The 22,481-nt window shown below is 42.0% G+C and overlaps 2 protein-coding genes across 5 annotated transcripts in view; both read right to left on the bottom strand.

Annotated features, from left to right (window-relative positions):
• LOC113547277 (lactose-binding lectin l-2) overlaps positions 1-22,481 on the bottom strand; it is a 35,048-nt gene that overhangs the window by 8,740 nt on the left and 3,827 nt on the right. The gene's annotated exons all lie outside the window — the stretch shown is intronic.
• Positions 229-22,154, bottom strand: LOC113547228 (lactose-binding lectin l-2-like). 4 transcript variants are annotated; one of them, XM_034303771.2, is made up of 6 exons: positions 21,917-22,052; positions 6,849-6,931; positions 1,935-2,037; positions 813-947; positions 585-693; positions 229-461 (listed from the first exon to the last, which is right to left on the bottom strand). In XM_034303771.2, the coding sequence occupies exons 2-6, from the start codon at positions 6,923-6,925 to the stop codon at positions 391-393; spliced, it is 495 nt and encodes a 164-aa protein (XP_034159662.2). In that variant the 5' UTR covers positions 6,926-6,931; positions 21,917-22,052; the 3' UTR covers positions 229-390. The 4 variants fall into 4 exon arrangements, with proteins under 4 accessions (XP_034159662.2, XP_034159660.2, XP_026803276.3 ...); XM_034303769.2 differs by having other exon boundaries at positions 21,913-22,048; XM_026947475.3 differs by lacking the exon at positions 6,849-6,931 and having other exon boundaries at positions 21,917-22,154.

Below are 22,481 nucleotides of genomic sequence, written 5' to 3'. Positions count from 1 at the left end.
TTTCCAAATATTGCACTTCTCAGACCCCTGGTGCCCCCAGAACCCACTTTAAGAACCACTGCCTTAAGGGTTCTTTGGATGGTTGTGATGAAAGTATTCGTTTTGGAACTTTTCCTGAAGAGGAAACCATTTATTGTGTGATTCTATGTGCATGATCAGTGCATGTGCTAGATGGGTTTATTTTTCTGAGAGTGTATTTAAGAACGACACAAAAATGATAACCGTTAATGAAATTGAAATGAAAAAATTTTTATTTATTTATTTATTTTTTAGATTTTTTCTTATTGCTGTAATTATGATAAGTTGCCACAGTTTTTTGTAAATTCATCAGTGACAAGGAAAAATTTTCCAACATTGTATTATAGTTGGTGAGGTGAGGCTGGGAGCATTTCAGTTAATACTCTTGGCGCACACAAAGGAATAGGTCTGATCGCATGGAATGTCATTCCAGTTCTTACTGCCTGCAGACAAAAGAAGGAATATAGACTTATACATTGCATGACACCCGAATCAAAATGAATCACTAAACCAAAGATATAAAAGATAGATTCTAAACACAGCTACAGAAGGAAGTTTCTACTCACTAGACCAGTTCGTATGCACACAGCCCTCTCCAGGTAGAAAATTTGGTTCAGTTGGATTCCACTTGGTGAAAGTCACTTTGGTGCCATCAGACCAAAAGAAGTTATTCCTCTGAAAGGATGAACAGTGGAAAATCCATATTAGACAGGTTGTAATATTTGATTAAAATTTTGAGGTTCTTCATATGACCTATTTGACTGAGTTCAGGAAGTGTTTTATTATTAGCTAACCTTCTGACAGCCAGTGAGGCCGATCCATGTTGGCTTCTCCTGGGCGTCATGAGCACGGATAAGAGCCTTAACCAGCTGATATTCATTTTCGCTGTGTATTGAGATTAAGTGTGCATCGAGTTTCAGACAGTGTTTCTAGGAAAAGAAAAAGAGCTTTAGCATCATTGCATGTTCATTAATGCAGTTATTATGCACTATTTTGCATATTGTAAGTAGTTTTCTTTTTTCTTAAATTTTGTTACAGCGGTGAAACTTAGAAAATGTAGAAATTTAATTTAATTAATTTTGAAGGCATCCTTGCTCTACAGCATTTCTTTGCATGTGCGTAAGACTTTTGCACAGTATGTGTGTGTGTGTATGTGTGTGTATATATATACATATATATATATATATATATATATATATATATATATATATATATATATATATATTTACCCATTCCACCAGTGATATGCTAATAAATAAGCCTTAACATTTCTTACTCTTCTATAAAGACAAATGTGAATACAGTTGATATGAATTGAACTGAACCTCAGCAGAAGCCCAGTCCATACTGGTGGCCTGATACGTAAAGCAACATCTCTCATGTTTCACCCAGCCAAATGGACAGCATGTGGAACATTTGCTGTTTACTCGACGTTCGTCTGTTTCTAACTCATTGGTATTAAAAAAACAAAATTAGTCAATAGCTTGTTTACATTAAGGTGTGACAATGAATTAATATATTGAGGCCACAATTTAACCTTGTGAGATCTATTAGTTGGCCATTAAATACTTAACTTGTGGCAACTCTATAACAGAGAAATCAATTGAATTAAACTATTTTGGTAACCTAAGCATGGAGATGTCACCTTTACTTCAATCTTAGAATGAAGCATAAAGACATACTGGAGTCACTCGTGTTGTCAAATGGATATACCATTAGTACACATCAGCTTAGTCATATTCTTAAAGACTTGTTCCATAATTCCCACCAAATAATTAACTGCAGGCCACATAATCAACATAACAATAACATCAACATAGTTTGTATCCATGTGATGCCTTGTCACGAGCCATAGTTCATGCACTGCAAGAAAAGTACGGCTTTTGTTAATGAAATAAACATCTTATATGCTTTACCTCACCAAAATTCCACTTATATCTAATTAGGAGTCTCTTCTTGCTTGATGTAAAACACTCAGGTAAGTGGTGCTGCTTATATAGTGATGCTGATAGAAACTTCCTGTTTGCAAAGAAAAATAACAAGGACAAGGACATGGTAATATTAGGACAGATGGCATGTTGAGTTGTTCAAAAACCTGCAAAATTAAAAATCAGTAGTCAGTAGTTATTATCGTACCTGCTGAGTATATTCCCTGGACTGGGAACAAATGATTTAAAAAGGGCCCCCAATAAAACACACACATACACAACTTGGGAAATGTAAAAGGCTGTAATGCATAAATAAACTATAACTCATTCTAATTTCATATTCAATATTGCTTTAATTTTAGCCATACGTCCCTCAGATTAACCAGTTCTTCCCTTTTTCTTTTTCCTTTTTTGTGTGCCTGACTTATGTAACATCTTAGCAAACTTGCAGGAGTTAAAAGAAACTAATACCCAGAGACTCCCTATAGTATATGAGAACAATTAGCCACAATGTTTCAGTAGCTGTGCAATGCAGCAGATCAACCCGTTTTTTTTTTAAATATATGAGAAATTTATCTGATGAGATGCACATAATGCATAGGCCCACATTTTGGCAATGATAGTTTCACATGGTTGATGAGCTACATTGTCTGCAGCTCCAGCTTATAAACTGTGCAGGATAGTCAGCTATGCAGGATAGCAGGCTTTAAAACATAACAATTCTCATCAAGCACATGAAGAAACATGGAGTATTTTATTAATAAATTGCTTCTCTTGCAGACACTCGCTTTTGCGATGATGATAATAATTGTAAACACATATTTTATTGTCTTTACCTAAGGAAAAGAAAGCAGCAGTAGTGTTACAATCTAGAATGGAAATAATTGAAATTTTATTTTATAACTCTATTTATATGGATTATAATCTATGATTTAAAAAAAGAAAAGAAAAGAAAAATCTTTTGTAAATGTTTTCAGGAGGTTGTTCAGCAGAATTCAGTGAGCAAGTAAGGAGGGCATTGGTCAGAGAAGCACCCAAGAGGCCATCGGTTTACTTGGAAGGATGTGATCTTAAAAATGCACCTCCATCACTTTCAGTTGGTTCTATTGCTGACAACAGCCCAACGTATATTTTCTTAGAGCACCTAGAATATGACCATTAGGCCTAGCTTGGTGAAAGTTTTGAACTGAAGAAAATCATTTCATGGTTGGTTATCATCATTTGAGTTGCTATAGTTCTGAAAAGACCTGTAGGTGATTGATGTTTTGACCCTCTGAGCTGCGATTAAAGTCAAGAGGCTACTGTTATCATAGTTTATGAGCTATCAACGTAACATATGTGTTAGCCTAACACTCCTTACTCTAAATACTACCTATTTAGGTCGTTAATTAGTATTAAGTACTTACCAGGGTTTTGGGTTTTTTTTTCTGCCCCAGGTAAATATGAGCCCTTCATGATCAGAGCATGTTCATGATTTTCTGATATTAGTCACATTAGTTACCTAATTTAATTACATAAATGTCAATTTCTCTTCTTTTTACACCACAAGGGAGACCCCTGCCAGATACAAAAAATACTTTCACCAAATGATAATAATGCAAGCTTTTTGCATATCTACTTCAAATATCATGAGGCCCTGGTGAACCTGGTGCCCTAAGCAACCGCTTATACCCCTTGTAACAGCTCTTGACACATATACCAGAAGACTTGCACCTGTAATTTCAGCCAAAGGTGATTTACCAAATATTGATCTGGGGGTGAATATTTATGCACCTAACAATTGCTTTTTTTGTTTACTTAACCATAAAATATCTTGTACCACCAAATGTTAGACATATTGTTACAATAGAGACTTAGACCAAGTGTGAGGACCCCTTTTCAGAAGGTTTTTAATAAAAACACAAAGCCCACAATCCAAAGATGATTAACCAATCCAAAGCCCAAATACTAATGTGAACAGTTACTGAGGCCAAATGGAGATCCAAGAGACAGAATAACATGATAGCGAGGGTCATATACCATAGAGAAGATAAAGCACAGCTCAGAACTTACACAAAACACTAGGAATCAGTAAGTCCATGATCAAAAATCCATGAGAACCAGGAAGTGACCTAATAGTGAGCGTGAGTGTCAGAGATCACGCTAGAAGTCAGGAGTACAGCATCTGCTGACAGGGAGGGGGATTTCTTGAGTCCTTGTTACACATATTGTCTAAATGAAATGGCAAAAATCCCAATTATGTCCATTTCAATTCCATGTGGAAAAAGTTAAAGGTGCCTAATACTTATGCAAGGCACTGTAACATTTCTATCTTTGGTCTTTGATTTCTAGTTCTAGTTTCTCCATTTTTTGGATTTGTTTGGAATAATAATATCTGAGTGTTTCAACCCAAGACATGGATTTGAACCATGGGCTTTAAAAACATTCACACTCATTATTTTGGCACTGTTACTTCTGGACCATTAGTAACTCAAAGCTGCTTTGAGACAATGACCTTTGTAAAAAGCGCTATACAAATAAAAATGAATTGAATTGAATTGAATTGAATAATACAATAAAATATCTGGCACCATCCAATACAAGCTATCTGACCTGCACACTGTCAGAAGGAAAGCAAATATCATCAGACAGTACCACTTTCATGTCCTCTATCAATAATTTCAGGCAGGATGCTGCTAATAAAGTCTCACTGGCCAAGACAAACATTCAAACTGCTACTCTTATCAACCATAAAGGAAATCTACACTTCAGCTGACTCTTCATATCAGACGTATTTGCCTATTTTACCATGCCAAAGGTTTTTTAAAAATACATTTCCTCTTATGATTATGTACTGCACTGAGCATCTCATAAGGTTCATCATGGACCTTTATACTGTATTGTAATGATTAACTATACACACAAGTGAAACGCCTGTTGTCTGACTTTACAACTTTTCTCTTGTTTATAGTGCAATCAGTTATAAACTTAAGTACTAGAAATGTATGCATTTATTAATGGCATGTAAAGTGGAAAGTACTCACTAGCTATCATTTATTTTTTTGTTGTGTATGCGTTTTTGTCTGGACTATGGACAGATTTATTTCAAAAGGTAATAAGTATTAACATACTAGTACAACACACAACATACAGTAAGAGGCTTTTGTTACACTTATTCTACCTACCAAATCCAACAAAAATGCTGAAAGTGTAAATAGTGGACAGTTACAACACCATCAGAATAAACTATAGATTTTGAATAAAATTTCACACATCTGGCAAATTGAATCATGAATTATTTCTTAGCTTCAATGCAAGGCATTTGTGAAAACGATATGTGTGCTGTTTTTGTCATTACTATATATCATTGCTATTATTATTTATTATATATCACAATTGTACCACTCTGTTTACTGCACACTGAACTGCATTCATCTGTTATTTCTACCTCCACTGTAATCGAAATTACAATTAAGTCAACCAATTTCTGCTTAAGGTGCAATATATGGATATTAGGATGGTAATTAAAATGTTGTGTGTTGTGTTGACTGTGATGTGTGTGTTGTAAACTGTGTTGAATGTGTTGTTTTGTGACCGAACACGAAGAAAAATTCCTTCATGTAAATGTATATTGCAAATAAAATGATTCTGATTCAGATTTAATTTTCTGTGATGATTTTTAAAAAAATTCATCTAATATCTAAAAAAAAATCCCAATTTCTTTAAAATTGTCATTTTTATTATAGTTATCACTGTGCAGGCACTGGAAAACTGTCCACTGATTATTCACCTTCTGAGAGCGTGATCTTTCTGAAAGCCAATCAATATCTGAGCCTTCCTGGGGTCATGAGCCCAAATAAGAGCCTTAACCAGCTCATTAAAGGGGCATTCTGTAATTAGAAAATAATCACCTCTGGCTGCATCACACCACCTTGTCATTGATTATTTTCCTAGAATAGCATGCCCCTTTGTGGTTTATTCCTTGCATAAGATCACTTCTGTGGCATTTGGAGAAATTTTTTGACACACCAATGTTTCTTAAGTGTAATTAACGTGCAATATTGGCTGTTGGCCATTGCATGAAGGATAAGATCATAGTAGTGACTACACCACCCTGAGGAAATCTCATTCAGGAAATTTGACCCAGAAAGGATAGAAGACAACAAATAGCCATGTGTCACAAGCCTTTCATCTGAATGAAAGAAATTAATCAGAGATGTGAATTCACAAAATGATTTAAAACACCTGAAGCAGAGAGAAAGTAAATATCAAATAAATATAATCAGTGTAAAAACTCATGTTTACTATGGCTTCCAACAATACCATAAATCAACCAGGAAATCTCCAGTCATATTCCAAGCTACCAGTGGAGGAGTCTAACACCATCATGCAAGGGGAAAAAATAACGATAAACTACTGAAAACATTTGTGAAATGTACACCATCATCCACTTGCACTTACTGAAGGCCAGGTCATGTAGTGACCATAGCAACATATGAGAAAAAGTACACGGCAATATTATTGAAGACTCCATGCATTATGGACCAGATTCCACCCTGTTCACAGAAAGGAACAAAATAAGAATTGTCCCTGTTTCCATTGAAGGTTCAGTTATAGCTTACCATAAAACATTGTAATATAAGAACAAGAAGAAGACGCTATGATGCAAATGAACATTAACAGTTATAGATTACAGAACACAGCAGAAGAAAATGATTCACTTCTGTATAAAACAGATACTGAGCAAAGACACAGGTTTAACACATCAGTAACACTATGACGAAGCTTCATTTCAGCACATGGCCTCATGACTGCTTTAGAAACTGATTCAAAAGAAATGTAAAACCTGGAGGATCATTCAAAGAATTAGTTTGAGTGAATTATTGATATAGAGATGTTTTGTAAGGTGACATGTGTTCTCACCGTGTTTGTGTGGGTTCTCTGGTTTCCACCCACCTCCCAAAATAGGCCAGTAGGTGTGAATGAATGTGTGTCTGCATGGTGCCCTGCGATTTACAGGCAAAATAAGCATTTGTGTGTTAGTATATAGGTTTGTAAATAGATGTAACCTATTTTATCATATTAGGGCATTGTTTTATCTTTTTGCCTTTATGGTTAAAAAAATTAACATTGCTATGCTATCTGAAGGCATTGGAATGCACAGACTTGTTAACTGAATATGAATCATATTCATATTGAAAATCCACTGCAACCTCAACTAGCACTTAGTAGAATACTATTTGCACTTCATGCTTTTGATCACCAGAGGCCACTAGAATGAAATGCTTGGACTAATCAACTCTATTTAGGAAGAGTTTGGGGAAAGTTCATTTTGCCATCACTACTACTAGCACAGGATTTTCCGCTCATGTGGGCAGTTAGGAAATAGTTTCCCTGTGCTCAATGTAGAATCTTCAAAAAAACAAAACAAAACAATCAGTAGTGCAACACTACTACAACCACAAATTATGTAAGAAACAAAACAAAACAATAAACCTGCCCCAAAGACTTTGATGGAAACTTGAAAAGGGAGCCAAGTTTCTCCTACCAATTAGGAAAAACTCTCACCTGCAACCTGTAGCTAACCTGCACCCCTGTGCATATCATACCTTTTCTCCTCCTTCTTATTTTAATATTTGATAAAATTCTGAGTGTTTGATCATCTGACCATGTTTAAGTCAATAAATCATGCACAATACAGTTACTATACGGTGCTTGCCATGCTGTCACATATTTGACTGACCTCAGGAAGTGTTTTATTCATAGCTAACCTTCTGACAGCTAGAAAGGCCCAGCCATGTTGGATTCTCCTTGTGGTCGTGAGCATGAATTAGGGCCTTAACCAGCTGATATAAATTTTCATTGTGTATTAAGACCAAGAGTGCACCAAGATTTAGACAGTGTTTCTAGATAAGGAAAAAGAGTTTTGGCATGATTCCATGCTCATTAACTCAGGTATAATAATTTTGCATATTGTTTTAAATCAAAGCTTCCTTGGCACTGTATGTTCAGTAAATCATTGATTCATTCATCTTCAGTAACTGTGTGATCCTGGACAGGGTTATGGTGGATTCTGGGAACACTGGACAAAAAGCAGGAATGCATTCTGAATGGAACACCGGGCCATTGCAGTGCATCATGAACACACATTCACACATATGGGCAATGTAGTATAGTCTATAGTACAACTAAAATTGAGAAAATTGGAAAAGCCTGTGAAAACCCTCAGGGTCACTGGAAGATCAATTTATTATATTATTTTCATATTTCATATCGTATTAGTTTCATAAGTAATTTTAATTTTATCCCTTTCACTGAAAAAAAAAAAACCTGACCAGCAGTCCCCAGTATGTGCGGCTATAGAACTGTGTGTCAGAGCCGTTCGTAAGCAGCACAGGTGCTCCCCAGGAGACTATACAGTTCCCCTTTCTTTTCACTTTGGACACCTCTGAATTCAGGTATAATTCTGAGATGTATCATCTACAAAAGTTCTCAGATGACAGTTACTGTGTTGTCTATTATTGAGGGGAGGGAGGAGGAGTACAGGATCCTGGTGAACAGCTTTGTGGACAGGTGTGAGTGCAACTGTCTCTAAATACACACCAGGAAGAGAAAGGAGCTCATGGTGGATTTGGGATGAAGTCACCTCCAGCTCCTGTCACCACCCAGGGTGAGAACATCGAGGTAACTCCTACACGTACCTGGGTGTCTATTTGTGTGATAAGTTGGGATGGGAAGTGAACGTGGACAGGCTGTACAAGTATGAGCTCCTTAATGGCGCCCCCCGAGGCAGACGAGTTTGCTCGCTCCCCACTCGAATGCCAGTTTTTTCTTCTTTTTTGTTTGTTTCTTGTTTTCACCGCAGTGCACAAATGCAATGCACTGCTAACATACAACAGACAGGCATTGCTGGACATCGCCAATTCAGCCAACCATTTTGAATTTACCTGTTTTATACCTCCGGAACTACAACTCATTATCCGCTCCCCCAGCCACCGCCACCATCCCCAGGAAGGCCTTGAAGCACTGAGCTCGAGCGAGGTAGCTGACCCGAGGAGAGTGCTCCGGAGAAGGCGACGCAAGCGAGGCAAGAGGGGAGGGCTTCATGCTAGGCTAAAGGCCTGTGCTAGCAGACCACCGCTACCCAGCCTCTTGTTAGCTAACGTGCGGTCTCTGGAAAACAAACTGGACGAGCTGAGAGCAAGGATCACATCACAACGGGAAGTAAGAGAATGCTGCGCTCTGATTTTTACCGAGACCTGGCTCTCAGAGAAAGTACCGGAATCCTCTGTTCAGCTACAGTCTCACTCCTTACACCGAGGAGACTGGACCGCAGCCTCCGGTAAGGCTAAAGGGGGAGGTGTGTGTGTTTATCAACAACTCGTGGTGTGGAGACATACAGACTGTTTATAAGCACTGCTCGCCAGATGTGGAGTTTTTATTGTTGAAATGCCGTCCCTATTATCTACCAAGGGAATTCACTGCTGTGTTTATAGCCGCTGTTTACATCCCTCCACGAGCCAACTCCACAGCCGCGCTCAGCAAGCTCCACGACGTTTTCAGCGCACTAGAGACGGCTCATCCTGATGCTGTTTTTATCGCTGCTGGCGACTTTAATCAGTGCAGTTAAGCTCTGGACCCCAGAGACCGAGGGCATCATGCAGGACTGCTTTGCCCTGACAGACTGGGATGTGTTTAAAGCTGCAGCCACTCTGGAGGACTCTTCTGTCAGCATACAGGATTATGCTGAGTATGTGACTGGGTACATTAGCACTTGTGTTGATAACATCGTACCCACCATACAAGTCAGGAAGTTCCCCAATCAGAAGCCCTGGATAAACAGTCAGGTACGCCACATGCTGCGTGCTCGATCTCTTGCATTTACATCAGGCAATGAGTACAAAGCTGCAAAGTACGGACTGAGAAGAGCCATTACAGCGGCTAAAAGACAGTACAGAGAGAAGCTGGACAGCTTCTACTCTACTGCCGACACCGGAAGGATGTGGAAAGGCCTGCAGCACATCACAGGCTACAAGACCACCACGAACACTACTATCAGCCTTTCAGACAGCCTGTCAGATGACCTCAACACTTTCTATGCCCGCTTCGAGACCTCCAGCGTCGACACAGAGAGGACACACACACACTCGGACCACCCAATCCCCCCTCCTACTGTCTCATCAGCTGTGGTACACAAGGCACTGAGGAAGATCAACCCCTGCAGCAGGGCCAGACCACATCCCTGGGCGGGCCCTCAGAGCTTGTGCTACAGAACTGGCTGATGTTCTCACTTCCATCTTTAACCTCTCCCTCAGTCAAAGGACCGTCCCAACCTGCTTCAAAACCACAACCATCATCCCCCTTCCCAAGAAGAGCCACCCAACCTGTCTGAATGACTACAGGCCAGTAGCACTCACTCCAATCATTATGCAGTGTTTTGAGAGAGTGGTGCTGAACCACATTCAGAGCACCAACAGGTCCATCTCAGACGCCATTGCTGCTGCCCTCCATATTTCCCTCTCTCACCCGGAAGATAAGGACACCTACATCAGGATGCTCTTTATCGACTACAGTTCTGCCTTCAACATGGTCATCCCCCATAAACTCACCCACTGTTTGCACTTGGACTACACCCCACACTCTGCGACTAGCTCCTAGATTTCCTTACTGGTAGACAACAGTCTGTCAGGATTGGAAAGAGGACCTCAGACACCATCATTACAAACATTGGCACCCCACAGGGGTGTGTTCTCAGTCCCATCCTCTACACACTGTTCACACACGACTGTGTCGCCTCCCACAAGGAAAATATCATCGTGAAGTTCGCTGACGACACCACTGTGATAGGACGGATCACTGGCGGAGATGAAGCAGCCTACAGAAGGGAGGTGGCCAGTCTTGTGACATGGTGTGAGGACAACAACCTCACCCTCAACATGGACAAGACAAAGGAGATGATAGTGGACATGAAGAAAGAGAGGAGAACGCATCAGCCACTGTTTATCCGAGAGCTTGAAGTGGAGAGGGTGAGCAGCTTTAAATATTTGGGGGTCCACATCAGCGAGGACCTCACCTGGACACTCAACACCACCCAGCTGGTTAAGAAAGCACAACAGCGGCTGTACTTCCTAAGGAGGCTCAGGAAGTTTGGCATGTCACCTAAGATCCTCAACAACTTCTACAGCTGTGTTGTTGAGAGCGTCTTGACCAGCTGCATCACTGTGTGGTATGGCAGTACTACAGTTAGGGACCGCAAATGTCTGCAGAAAGTGGTGAAGACTGCTGAGAAGATCATCAGGACTCCACTGCCCTCTCTGCAGACCGTTTATCACTGCAGAGTCCACAGGAGAGCTGCCTCCATCCTTAAGGACCCAACCCACCCACAACACGGACTGTTCACACTCCTACCCTCAGGACGGAGGTACAGGAGTGTGAAATGCAGAACCTCCAGACTAAGGAACTCCTTCTTCCCCTCAGCCATTAGACTTTTAAATGGGTAGCCAGTGGACACAGACTAGTCTCACATATCTCATAGAATAGATGGACTGAACTGCTACAGCTGAATTTGCACATTTGTAAATGTTACTGCTGCTATCTTCTTATCGAGAAGCTTCATCTTGTTTTGCACATTGTTAAATGTGACAGCTGCTATTATTATTGTGTAGTTGCACTCAATTTGCTACAGGTTACTGTACTATTGTTTTGTACATAAGTTGATATTGCACATAGAGATATACTACATATTACTGCTACATGGGAACACATTACTGTCTATAATACTGTTTTGCACAATTCAACATTGCACATGTTACTTTACTGCTGTTTTGCACAAGTCAATATTGCACACTCACACATACAGATGTACATAGTCTATATTTCTATATACATAATCTATATTTCTACCTCTGAAACTTTATTTTTACACTTTGCACTTGTCCTGGCATCAATGTGGACAGCAAAGAAAAATTTCATTGTACAGGGAAACTTGCTTTCCTCACTGTGCACATGACAATAAACGCTTTAAACTTTGAACTTTGAACTTTGAAGAAGGGCCAGAGCCAACTCTACTTCCTGAGGAGGCTGAGGTCTTTTGGTGTGAATGACCGGCTGCTGAGAACTTTCTGAGTTGGTGGTGTCCAGAGCCATCTTATATGATGCTTTGTGCTGTTGCAGCAGCATTTCGGCAAAGAACACTAACAGACTAAACAAGAACATTAGAAAGGCCGGCTCAGTCCTGGGGGCTAAACTGGATACACTGGAGATGGTGGCCAAGAGGAGGATGCTGGAAAAGTTGTCAGTGTTCAAGAAGAACCCCTCCCACCCACTCCATAAAACACTACAGGGACAGAGAAGTACACTGAGCGGCAGAGTGCACCTGCCCTGCTGCAGGAAGGAGCACTTTCACAGGTCATTTCTCCCTGCAGCCATCAGACTGTACAACTCTGCACTTTAATCCATCTTTTTATTCATGCATCATTGTACATCTATGCATTATCTGCACTTTAACTACCTCATCTGTGGATAACTACATGATCTGTGGATAATACTTTATACATAACTATAATACTGTCTAAAACTGCAATACAATATACTGTACTTCTTGCACCTTAGCATAGCTATAGATGTATATGATTGTAGTGTCTCGCACCTGTGGCAGGCAGAACACAGAAACAGAACAGGCAGAGATAGTGCAAACACATATGAGTTTATTGATTCAGTGGAGGGGTGAGGAGGAATGGCAGTGCTGGTGGAGGAAGAGTGAGGGTGGCTGGCTTTCTGGGTCATGGGCCGCAGTCAGGAATTTGTCTGGAGAGCCGCTGTCAGGCAATAAATGGTGGCAACGCGAAGTCAGGAGGCGTCCCAGAAGTGAGGAGGTCGCAGACTTGCTGCGTGGTGCAGAGGGGGAGTGGCGTCTTCAGCGCTGTCACCTTTTTCTTTGAGAAAAGAAAAACAAGTTAAACTTTCCATATGAGTACAACACCCCCTCACCTCTCTCTGTCCGCCACGCCCTATTACAGCATCTAGGCTTCAGCATGAAAGTGAGGAGCTGCTGCTGTCTTTATTAGTTTCCAGCCGTGCTTTGTTCTGCTGCTGCACTTTACAGCCATGTGCTATCGTGCTTTCCACAACAACAGTGCTGAAGTGGCGCTGTCCCGGGCAGCAATTGCATAAAGAGCATGCAGTGTTCCATTTGCCAGGGCTGGAGGCCCGCCATCACAGTAACCCCCCCAACCTCCCCTCCGAGTTCCTAGCGTACTGCCAGCGATGTTTGTGTCCTGAAGCTGTACCTCTGGGAAAGGCCATCGGCATCGCCGTGGTGGGCCTGAGTTACCCGAGCGTTGGTCTCCTTGGCTTTAGCCATCAACTGTAGTGGGGCGTGGTCTGTGACCAGGGAGAAGTGTTGGACGGCGAGGTAATTGCTCAGTTCACGAGCCCACATAGTGGCCAGGGCATCTCGTTTGATGGTGGCATATCGCCTTTCGGCAGGGGTCAGCTTTCGACAATACCACATGTTCCTCACTGTCAAAGTGTTGGGAGAGCATGGCGCCCAGACCAGCCTCAGAGGCTTTGGTGTGGACTACTAAGGGCCGGTTAAAGTCAGGGTTTCTGAGGACTGGCGACCTGTTGAGGGCTTGTTTTAGGACTGCTTCAGGTGACCAGTGTACTCAATCCGGTTGGCCTTTCCAGGCTAGAGCTGGGCGGGGGAGAGGCTAGAGAAGAGAAGTTAGGCACAAATCTTCAGTAATACCCTGCCAACCCCATGAAGGCACATACCTGTCACTTTGTCGTGGGCTGTGGGCACACTTTTACCACTTCTATCTTCTTCTCCTGTGGTTTCAGTAGTCCCTGGCTAATGTGGTACCCCAGGTACTTTACCTCGGTCAGCCCCAGATGACACTTTCATGGGTTCACCATCAGCCCGGCCTTCTGGAGCTCACCCAGGACCTCCCTGAGGTTGTCTGACCAGGTGGTGGAGAGAATTATGACATCGTCCAGATAGGGCATAGAATGAGATCCATAAGGTGCTGGAACGTTGCGGGGGCCCCTGTTTCAGGGGAGCCTGAAAGTGAGGACCCTGTACTACCAGTGGCAGCTAGTGGTGCTGAATATCATTTTACGTTTGGAGCCAGGGCTACCTGCAAATATCCCTTTGTGAGTTCCATGGTGAAGATGAAATGGGCCCTCCCTAGGAGCTCCACCAGGTCATCCACACAATGGAGGGGATGGCTGTCAAAATCTGACACCTGGTTGACCCTCCAGAAGTCATTACAATGCCTGAGGGTTCCGTCAGGCTTCAGGACCACCACAATGGTTCTGGACCAAGGGCTGGCAGATGATGCCGTCCCTTAGCAACTGGCTAACTTCCTCCTCGATGGCCTTGCCTCAGGCCTCAGGGACACAGTAGGGCCGCTGTTGGTCCACTACTCCTGGAGGGGTCTTTATCTCATACTGGACCAGGTGTGTCATCCCTGGGGTTGGCGAGAACATGTGGACTTCCTGAGCAAGGTGCGGTGACACTGGAGGCATCCCTGGCAGACCTTTCGTACCTCGGCCTCCATACCTGGCCAATGAAAGCAGCCTCTGACTTTCACCAGTGTGTTGCGGGTCCCCAGGTGACCGCCCAAGGGGTGTGAGTGGGCCAGGTGCATCACTATGTTCACCTTGGAGCACAGCACCACTAGGAGATTGCAGGCTTTCAGTGTGATAGTAGAGGAGGCTGTCTCTGACTAGGAAGTAGGATGTGGGTAGCAACAGGTTGGGTCTTTGGTTCTCGCCCTTTACTTGTAGTACTTCAGGCTGTTATCTTCTTTCTGCTCATGTTTGCAGTTGCCCTCATGTGTGACCTGGTGGAAAACAGAGGAAAAAGGGTTAGTGCTAATGTGAGGCTCACCTGCCGCTCCTGCATCGGCATCGTTTTCCTCCTGGGACAGGTAGACGGCCTGAACCTGGGGCAAGCTCTGCAGTGGTCATTTCCTCTAGGCAGCTGGATCTGGCCATCTTGGTGCGAGCAGGTGGGACCACTGGAAACACTGGTCAGTCTCGTCTCAGGAGTAGTGGCACCGGAAGTTCTGGTGCAAGCCCCACCAGCAACGGCCACTCACCTTGACAGTACCCGAACCCGGACCTCAGTAGTGGGGACCTCCCTGACGTCTCCATGCACATGCAAGCCTTGGCTGTGCAGGGCAGGGATGCCGGCTGGGCAAGCGTGACCATATTCCCTGAATCGAGGAGGGCTGGGATGGGTGTGCTGTCTTCTCCCCTCTTCTTCCCACTCTCCCAACAGCCAATTGCCAGGGTGGCCAGGGTGCACTCCAGTGCTTCAACCATCTCTCTGGGGTCATCGGGGGCTCTTGCGATCTTCGGGCAGCAGAGTCCTTAGGAACTGGTCCATGGCGACTCTTTCAACAACGTCTGTCAAGGTGAAGTCGGGTTGTAGCCACTATAGTCAGAGCATGGCATCCATCTGGGCCCTGGGGGTGGTTCCGGGCTTATAGGCCCACTTGTGGAACTCTGACGCCACATTAGAGGGGGGTAGACCACATTGCGGCAGGATTTCCTCTTCGAGGCTGTCGTAGTCTGTGGCCTCCCTTGGCGCAAGGGCATAGTAGGCCAGCTGGGCCTCCCCAGAGAGAAATGGCATGAGGGTTTGGGCCTAGTCCCTTTTATGCCATCCCTTGTGGGTGGCAACCTGTTAAAAGGTGTGGAGGTAGGCCTCTTTAACATCCTCCGCCATCATTTTGGAGAGCAGGTGTTGGACATCCTGGGGGGCCAGGGGGGTCAAGGCCTGGCGGCGGCGGCAGCAACAGTGCTCTGCCGGCAGAGGGTTAGCAGTCCCTCTGTGGCAGTGCGGAACCCCTGTGCCAACTCCTGGGTCACTGCCTGTTGCTGGAGGCTGGTCTCCAGCAGGTGTCTCAGCACGGGGTCCATGACGGGGGTCTGGTCTGCATTCTTGCCCGCATTCTGCACCAGTGCAGCATCTTGCAGCTATGGCAGGCAGGACACAGACACAGAACAGGCAGGGTTAGTGCAAACACATGTGAGTTTATTGATTCAGTGGAGAGATGAGGGGGAATGGTGGTGCTGGTGGAGGAAGAGTGAGGGTGGCTGGCCTTCTGGGTCATGGGCCGCAGTCAGGAATTTGGCTGGAGAGCCTGCTGTCATCGTGGCGTGGCGGTGTGGGTGTCAGGCAATGACTGGCGGCAGCAGAGGTGGAGTGGCATCTTCAGCGCTGTCATCTGTTTCTGTGAGAAAAGAAAGACAAGTCAAACTTCATATATGAGTACAAGACCCCTCTGTCGCAGCACCCTATCACAGCCTCTAGGCTTCTGCATGAGGTTGAGGAGCTGCCGCTGTCTTTATTGGCTACCAGCCGTGCTTTGTTCTGCTGCCCCACCTTACAGCCATGCCCTCTTGACTCTTCCACACCAGTGGTGCTGAAGTGATGCTGTCTCTTTAGCACCCGGGCAGCAGTTGTGCAAGGAGCGGGCAGTGATCCATGTACCAGGGGTGGAGACCTGCCATCACAATGATACATACTATATAGGTTTACTATTTATATTATATCTATGATTGGCACATATATTTTTATATTTTTACTTTTACATTTTATTTTTTTTTTTTACATTTTCAATATTTATTATACTTTATCCTATTTTATCTTTATTTTATTCTTACTTTATTTTTTATGTGTATTTTTTGCCTTGTCTTCTATGTATGCTCCTGAAATGCTCTAATTTCCTCTTGGGATCAGTAAAGTGTTATCTTATTTTTAAAAAAATTCAGCTGACCCCACTAAATATAGATGATGAGTTAATTGTTTAAATATTAGGATTACATGTACAGTAATGTTAAAGCCATACAACTTTTTATTCCTACTCCCAGACCACCTTTTTTTTTTTAAAAAAATTGTCTTTCTTTATAGGTTTACTTGTTTGTAAGAGGTTTAGATTAAACCCATTAAATTCAAGGGTTTAGTAAAATAGGCTAAAAGCCCTAAAAAAATTATAATAAGAAGTTAATGGTATTAAAGACAGCAAAATACAGTAAATACAGTTGAAATAAATTTAATTGAACCTCAGCTGAAGCCCAGTCCATGCTGGAGGCCTGATACATGAAGCAATGTCCACCATAGTACACCCAGCCAAATGGACAGCATTTAGAGACATTTGCTTTTTGCTTGACAGTATCCAGCTGACTCTTTGGTAATAAAAACAAAAAAGTAAAAAAAAAATGATTTTAGACAGATTTGCTGAGGTAGGATGGTGATTATTTATTTAATAAGGTGTGGCCATGAATTAAAATATTGAGGCCACATGTTTCTGGAGGTTTATTTCTTGGCCACAATTTATTTATCTAATGGCATCTATTTTAAAATGAGTGAGACACAAAGACAGAGTAAACAAGTGAATTAGAATATTGTGGCTGCAGAAATGCTAAGCATAGAAGTAACAAATGATAATACACTTTACTTCTTGAAATGAAGCATACTGGAGTGTATAATGTCAGTGGCATTGCGAAACAGATCCACCATTTACCTGTGTCTCTTTAAGGGGCATTCTTAAAATGAGTAGAATTTTTTTGCTTGTTCTGCCAAATAATTAACTGGAGGCCAATTATTAAATATGAGGTTCACACAACACATTGAATCGTGAGATCAAGTTTGGTATTGTGTATATCATCGTAGTAACTTATGGCCATGAGATGTTTAGTATGAGACCTTGAAGTATTAATTCTTGGACTCAATATACTAACTTGTGGCCAGAATATACACTATATGGCCAAAGGTTTGTGGACACCTGACGATCACACTCATCTGCTTTTTGAACATCCCATTCCAGATTTATTCCCCCTTTGCTGTTATAATAACCTTCACTCTTCTGGGAAGGCTTTCCACTAGATTTTGGAGCGTGTCTGTGGGGATTTGTCCATTTAGCCACAAGAGCATTAGTGAGGTCAGGCACTGATGTTGGGTGAGGAGGCCTTGGGGTGCAGTCAGTGTTCCAGTTCATCCCAAAGGTGTTCAGTGGTGTTGAGGTCAGGGTTCTCTGCAGGCCACTTGAATTTTTCCCACTTCATCTTTGGCAAACCATGTCTTCATGGAGCTCACTTTGTGCGTTGTCATGCTGGAACACGTTTTGGGCTCTTAGGTCCTGTGAAGGGAAAGATAAATGCTACAGTATACAAAGACATTCTATACAATTGAATGCTTCCAACTTCGTGGAAACAGTTTGGGGAAGAACCACATACTGGTGTGATGGTCAGGTATCCACAAACTATTTGCCATATAGTGTATTAACATGTGGTACCAAAACATATTTGATGTCACACCTTATTAAAAAATAACCACCATGTCACCTCAGTGAGGCGGAATAAAAAAAAGTAAAAACTGTAATAGGAATTCCTAAAATCATGTTGTTGATCTGTGCAGGTATTTTATTTATCTTTCACAATCTTTTAAATCAGCACCTGCCAGAGGTTTCACCTCTGCGGAGGTGAAGCAAGGAGGCATAACGATGTCCTCAACCCAACAGGAAAGTAGATCAACGTCCTCAGCTGGGCAAGGAAGCAGAGTGGTGTCTGAAGTGGGGCAGGGAGGGTGGGATATGGTCTTGGTCAGGTCAGATTAGGTCAGGTCAGGCCAGGAGCCCCCCCCGCCACAAAAATTCCGGAGGGGGCGCATGGCACCGAGCCATTGCTTATTGGCCCTGACTCAAGCTTCCTTCCCCTCTTGCTCCCACCTCAAATGGTTCCTATCCAGGAGCTACTCTTGGACTCCATGTGTAAGTCTTGCTTTCTGTCATGTAACAGAGGCGAAGACAGATGCAAGAGCAGATTAAAGTTTAATGAAAATGAACATACAATCAAAACGTAGTATACTAGACACACAAAACATGAACTATGAACTTGAGGCAGAAATACAAGGACTAAGGAACATAAACTAAAGATAACAACATAAGACAAAAGCAAGACAAATGTGAAGTGCAAGAAGTGACTTATACACTAGTGCTCATTAACAGTGATGCAGGTGCAGGTGGTCATGTGACGTGCTCCAGTGGGGTGCAGTGGCTGATAGTCATGCGCCAATGTTGGTGTAACCATGACACATCTATTTCTTAAACGTACAGCTGGCAGATTTTACTGTTCAAAAAGCATTAAGATTTCACAGCAATTCACTTTGCGGGGATTGTGTCATAGCTTTTTGGCTAAATGCCCATTATTTCTGCTTACAAAACATGCAACAACAGCTACAATGCAGCTAAAGCACAACCTGGCATGATAATTTCATTCCAAGTTATGTTCAGTTTAGTTTTGCTGAACTTAGTCCTGCCTAAACGTACACATTATTCATACTCTGAATGTGCATGCTGTATTATTGCAAGACTGGTTTTGAGAAAACAGTTAAAAATCAGAAAGCGGCTCTGGAATTGTTTTGGGCCTCAAATAATCAAAATAATGGGTTTGGTTAATATGAACCACTGATGAATCTTCAAATCATGTAGTTCTTTTTTACGTGTGTTTTTTAATCACCCTTAAATAGCTAAAGATCTGAATCATTTTAACTTTAAAAACAAGTAGCCATTAAATTCCCATTGTTCTCTGTACTCTAATTCTATACTAGTGACCATGTTATAGTCTGTGTTATCAGAACGTTTTAAAGAGGCAGATTGCAAAAAACTTCTGTTACTGCAGGTATAAAACTGGACAGATGTTTCCTGTGACGCAGATAACTGAAATGATCTGTTGGTAAGATGACTAAGACTAACTGAAATGAGATTCATAGATAGCAACAAGTGAAGAGACAGGAGGTTAGCTGCATGCTGTGTGCATAGGGGCATGAGGTACAGGTCCGAGAGAGAGAGCATCATGTAATTTGCGCCATGGCTCTTTACAGTAGAACGTACAAACAGGTACGTAATGAGTTTATGCGCAATCATTTGTAAGCCATGAGGGAGAAGCCAGGACGTAATCAAACACATTAATTGTAGGTAGGAGACTGATTAAAAAGGTGTGACACATTTGATACATGCCCCATGAAAATGACACATGATTAGCATTAAGCATGGATGGAGCATCAACTGTGGGGTGTTTTATCAAATACGGACTGGCTTCCTCACCATGACCTATTAGATTTCTGTCTTTTATTAAGACATAAAAAATGTTTGATCACATATATGTGGAGTTAAAAATTAACAGCTGAGCCATGTCTGTAGCATCAGTGCTTTCATCACACACAACTGAATGAAAATCTAGGTACATGCTTTACCTGATACTTGCTGCTTTAGGTTGGTTGACAAATCATTGAAATCTTTAATGTTAAATTCTTGCATCTTTTCTGGGCACATTATAGTAACAAGTTTCTTGAGGCACTTGTGCATACAGAGTCACACTCTGCAAAAGGTTTTTCCATGCTGGGCTGCTAGTAACCAGCTAGCCCTTATAGCATGATCTTGCACTTGGTTAGCAAAAAAAATAAAAAATCTGGTTATGTTGAGCTAACAGGCTAGCTGCCAGTTATTTCATCTTCTTTTTTCCTCATTCAGCACCAGTATACTACTTGAAAAATTTTTTATTTTCTGTCTCTTAACACTAATCCTTTTATTACAGCCACTGATTGCTGAAAAACTATAGAAAATTTGCTCTGAAACTATCCATTTTGCCAGTGCACCTGAAATCTTTTGCATTTGCTTTCTATTTTTCATGTCTTTGCTGCTGCCAGTAGCTTGGCAAAAATAATACAGGCATAAATTCACATTCATTTTTACATGAGAGCACTCAAACTAGCATTCAAGCTTTCTTAGTAGTCTGGCAGTTTTAATTTTACTTCCAAAATACCTCTGACAAAAAAAATGGCAGCAGTCCGTAGTTTGGACTCCCTTGTCATAAGTTTATGGCACAATGGCTTATTGTCAGTGTGGCAGAGTGAGTGCAGTACAGGTTTTAACAAGCCCAAGTTCATCTACTTAACCCTAAAGATTATTATTAGGTCACACAGGTTCGCTTCTCCCATTTAAAAAAAAAAAAAAAAAAAAAAAAAAAAAAAAAAAAAAGGTAGGCAGGAAACGTAGGGATCGTATAAAAACACAATTTATTCACAATGAATTCAACAAGATAGAAAAATTGCTTAAAATAATCACAATGATAAGGGGCCACTCCTAGCAGCTCACTCTCAAATAACAGTCCAATAAACAAAGACAGACCAACCTACAGGGCTGAGGTTACCCACAGGAGTGATCACCAGGCCTATTTATCCAAAAAACACACTTCCACACACCCCACCGTGCACTCATCACACACCCAAACACTTCAAGTGTGTCACACGGCAAATGTTGACGCAGCCACCACCACCCGTGGAACCCCAGCTCCTGAAAGAAAATCAAAAACAAACTAAATAAATCTTATAACAGAAATCAGTCAAATGAAATTACAATATACAAATACAAATATTCAAAAAAAGAAAAAAAAAAAAAACAAACTCAATTCAAACTATGAGGAAAACAGGACTCGTACGGAGCGGCCACGTAGTCTGTACGCCAGCTCCAATAATCAAATAGACAATCCTCCGCCCCGAGATAAAACAAATAAATTAAATAAACTAAAAATAAACAGAAACCAGACAGCAGCAGCAATCCCCTTTTATTAGTTGCGAGGTAACAGCGTTCTTGCAGCGCGGCAGCAAAAACGACAGCGTGGCAACAATAATCTCCCAGAACGAAAGGGAGAATCCTGCGGCAAATACGAATAACAAAACAGGTGTTACTAATTACATGATCACCCACTAAAATACCCCACTCGTAACCACATGCAAGACACTTACCAACGAGGACAAATGTGCTTTATGATCTGTTCACAGGCCAGGATACACAGCCTTCATATAACCCGCTGCTAAACTAAAGTACAGGGAACTGCACATTACTCAAACCAACCGCCAAACTGTCAAGCCCCAAGCGAAGCTAGATCTGTTTGCTACAAAACAGCTTTAACTCACCTACCGGAAAGGAGGGCAGTCATCAAATCCAATACTTGAAACAACCGAAGGAGACACGCACAGATGAAAAGACAAGCTAGGGTGCAACAAACGAATCATTAATGCCACATAAACAGTAATTGGAAGGGTCAGCGAGCTGCTACATGCTAACAGCACTTACGTGAAACCATCGTCAATAAACAGAACGGGGAGGATCCGGACGTGACGCATCACAGGCTACAACGAACCTGCTCTAAAATAGGAAGCACTCGTCACTAATTGGTGGTCACAAGTGTCAATCACCACCACTTACCTCAGTCATACTGTCACATCAGGATATTGTAGAGGAGGCAGATGCAAGTGCAGATTTTTATTTTAATGAAAAACAAACAATACAGACAGCGCAAACATAGACACCAAAACATTAGCTATGGTTTCAAGACAAAAGGCATACATGGACTATAGACCGAAACATGACAAACAATCAAGGACAAAAGATAAAGGCTATACAATGTGTGCTGTGCAAGACGTGACTTAAATACAAGTACTCATTAAACCAAAATGTGAATCAGGTGCAAACATTCACGTGA

Source organism: Pangasianodon hypophthalmus, chromosome 4, assembly GCF_027358585.1.
Source record: "Pangasianodon hypophthalmus isolate fPanHyp1 chromosome 4, fPanHyp1.pri, whole genome shotgun sequence".
In the NCBI taxonomy this organism is placed as follows: domain Eukaryota; kingdom Metazoa; phylum Chordata; class Actinopteri; order Siluriformes; family Pangasiidae; genus Pangasianodon; species Pangasianodon hypophthalmus.
The sequence above is the reverse complement of the archived record's forward strand: the minus strand, read 5'-3'. Positions and strand labels throughout refer to the sequence as shown.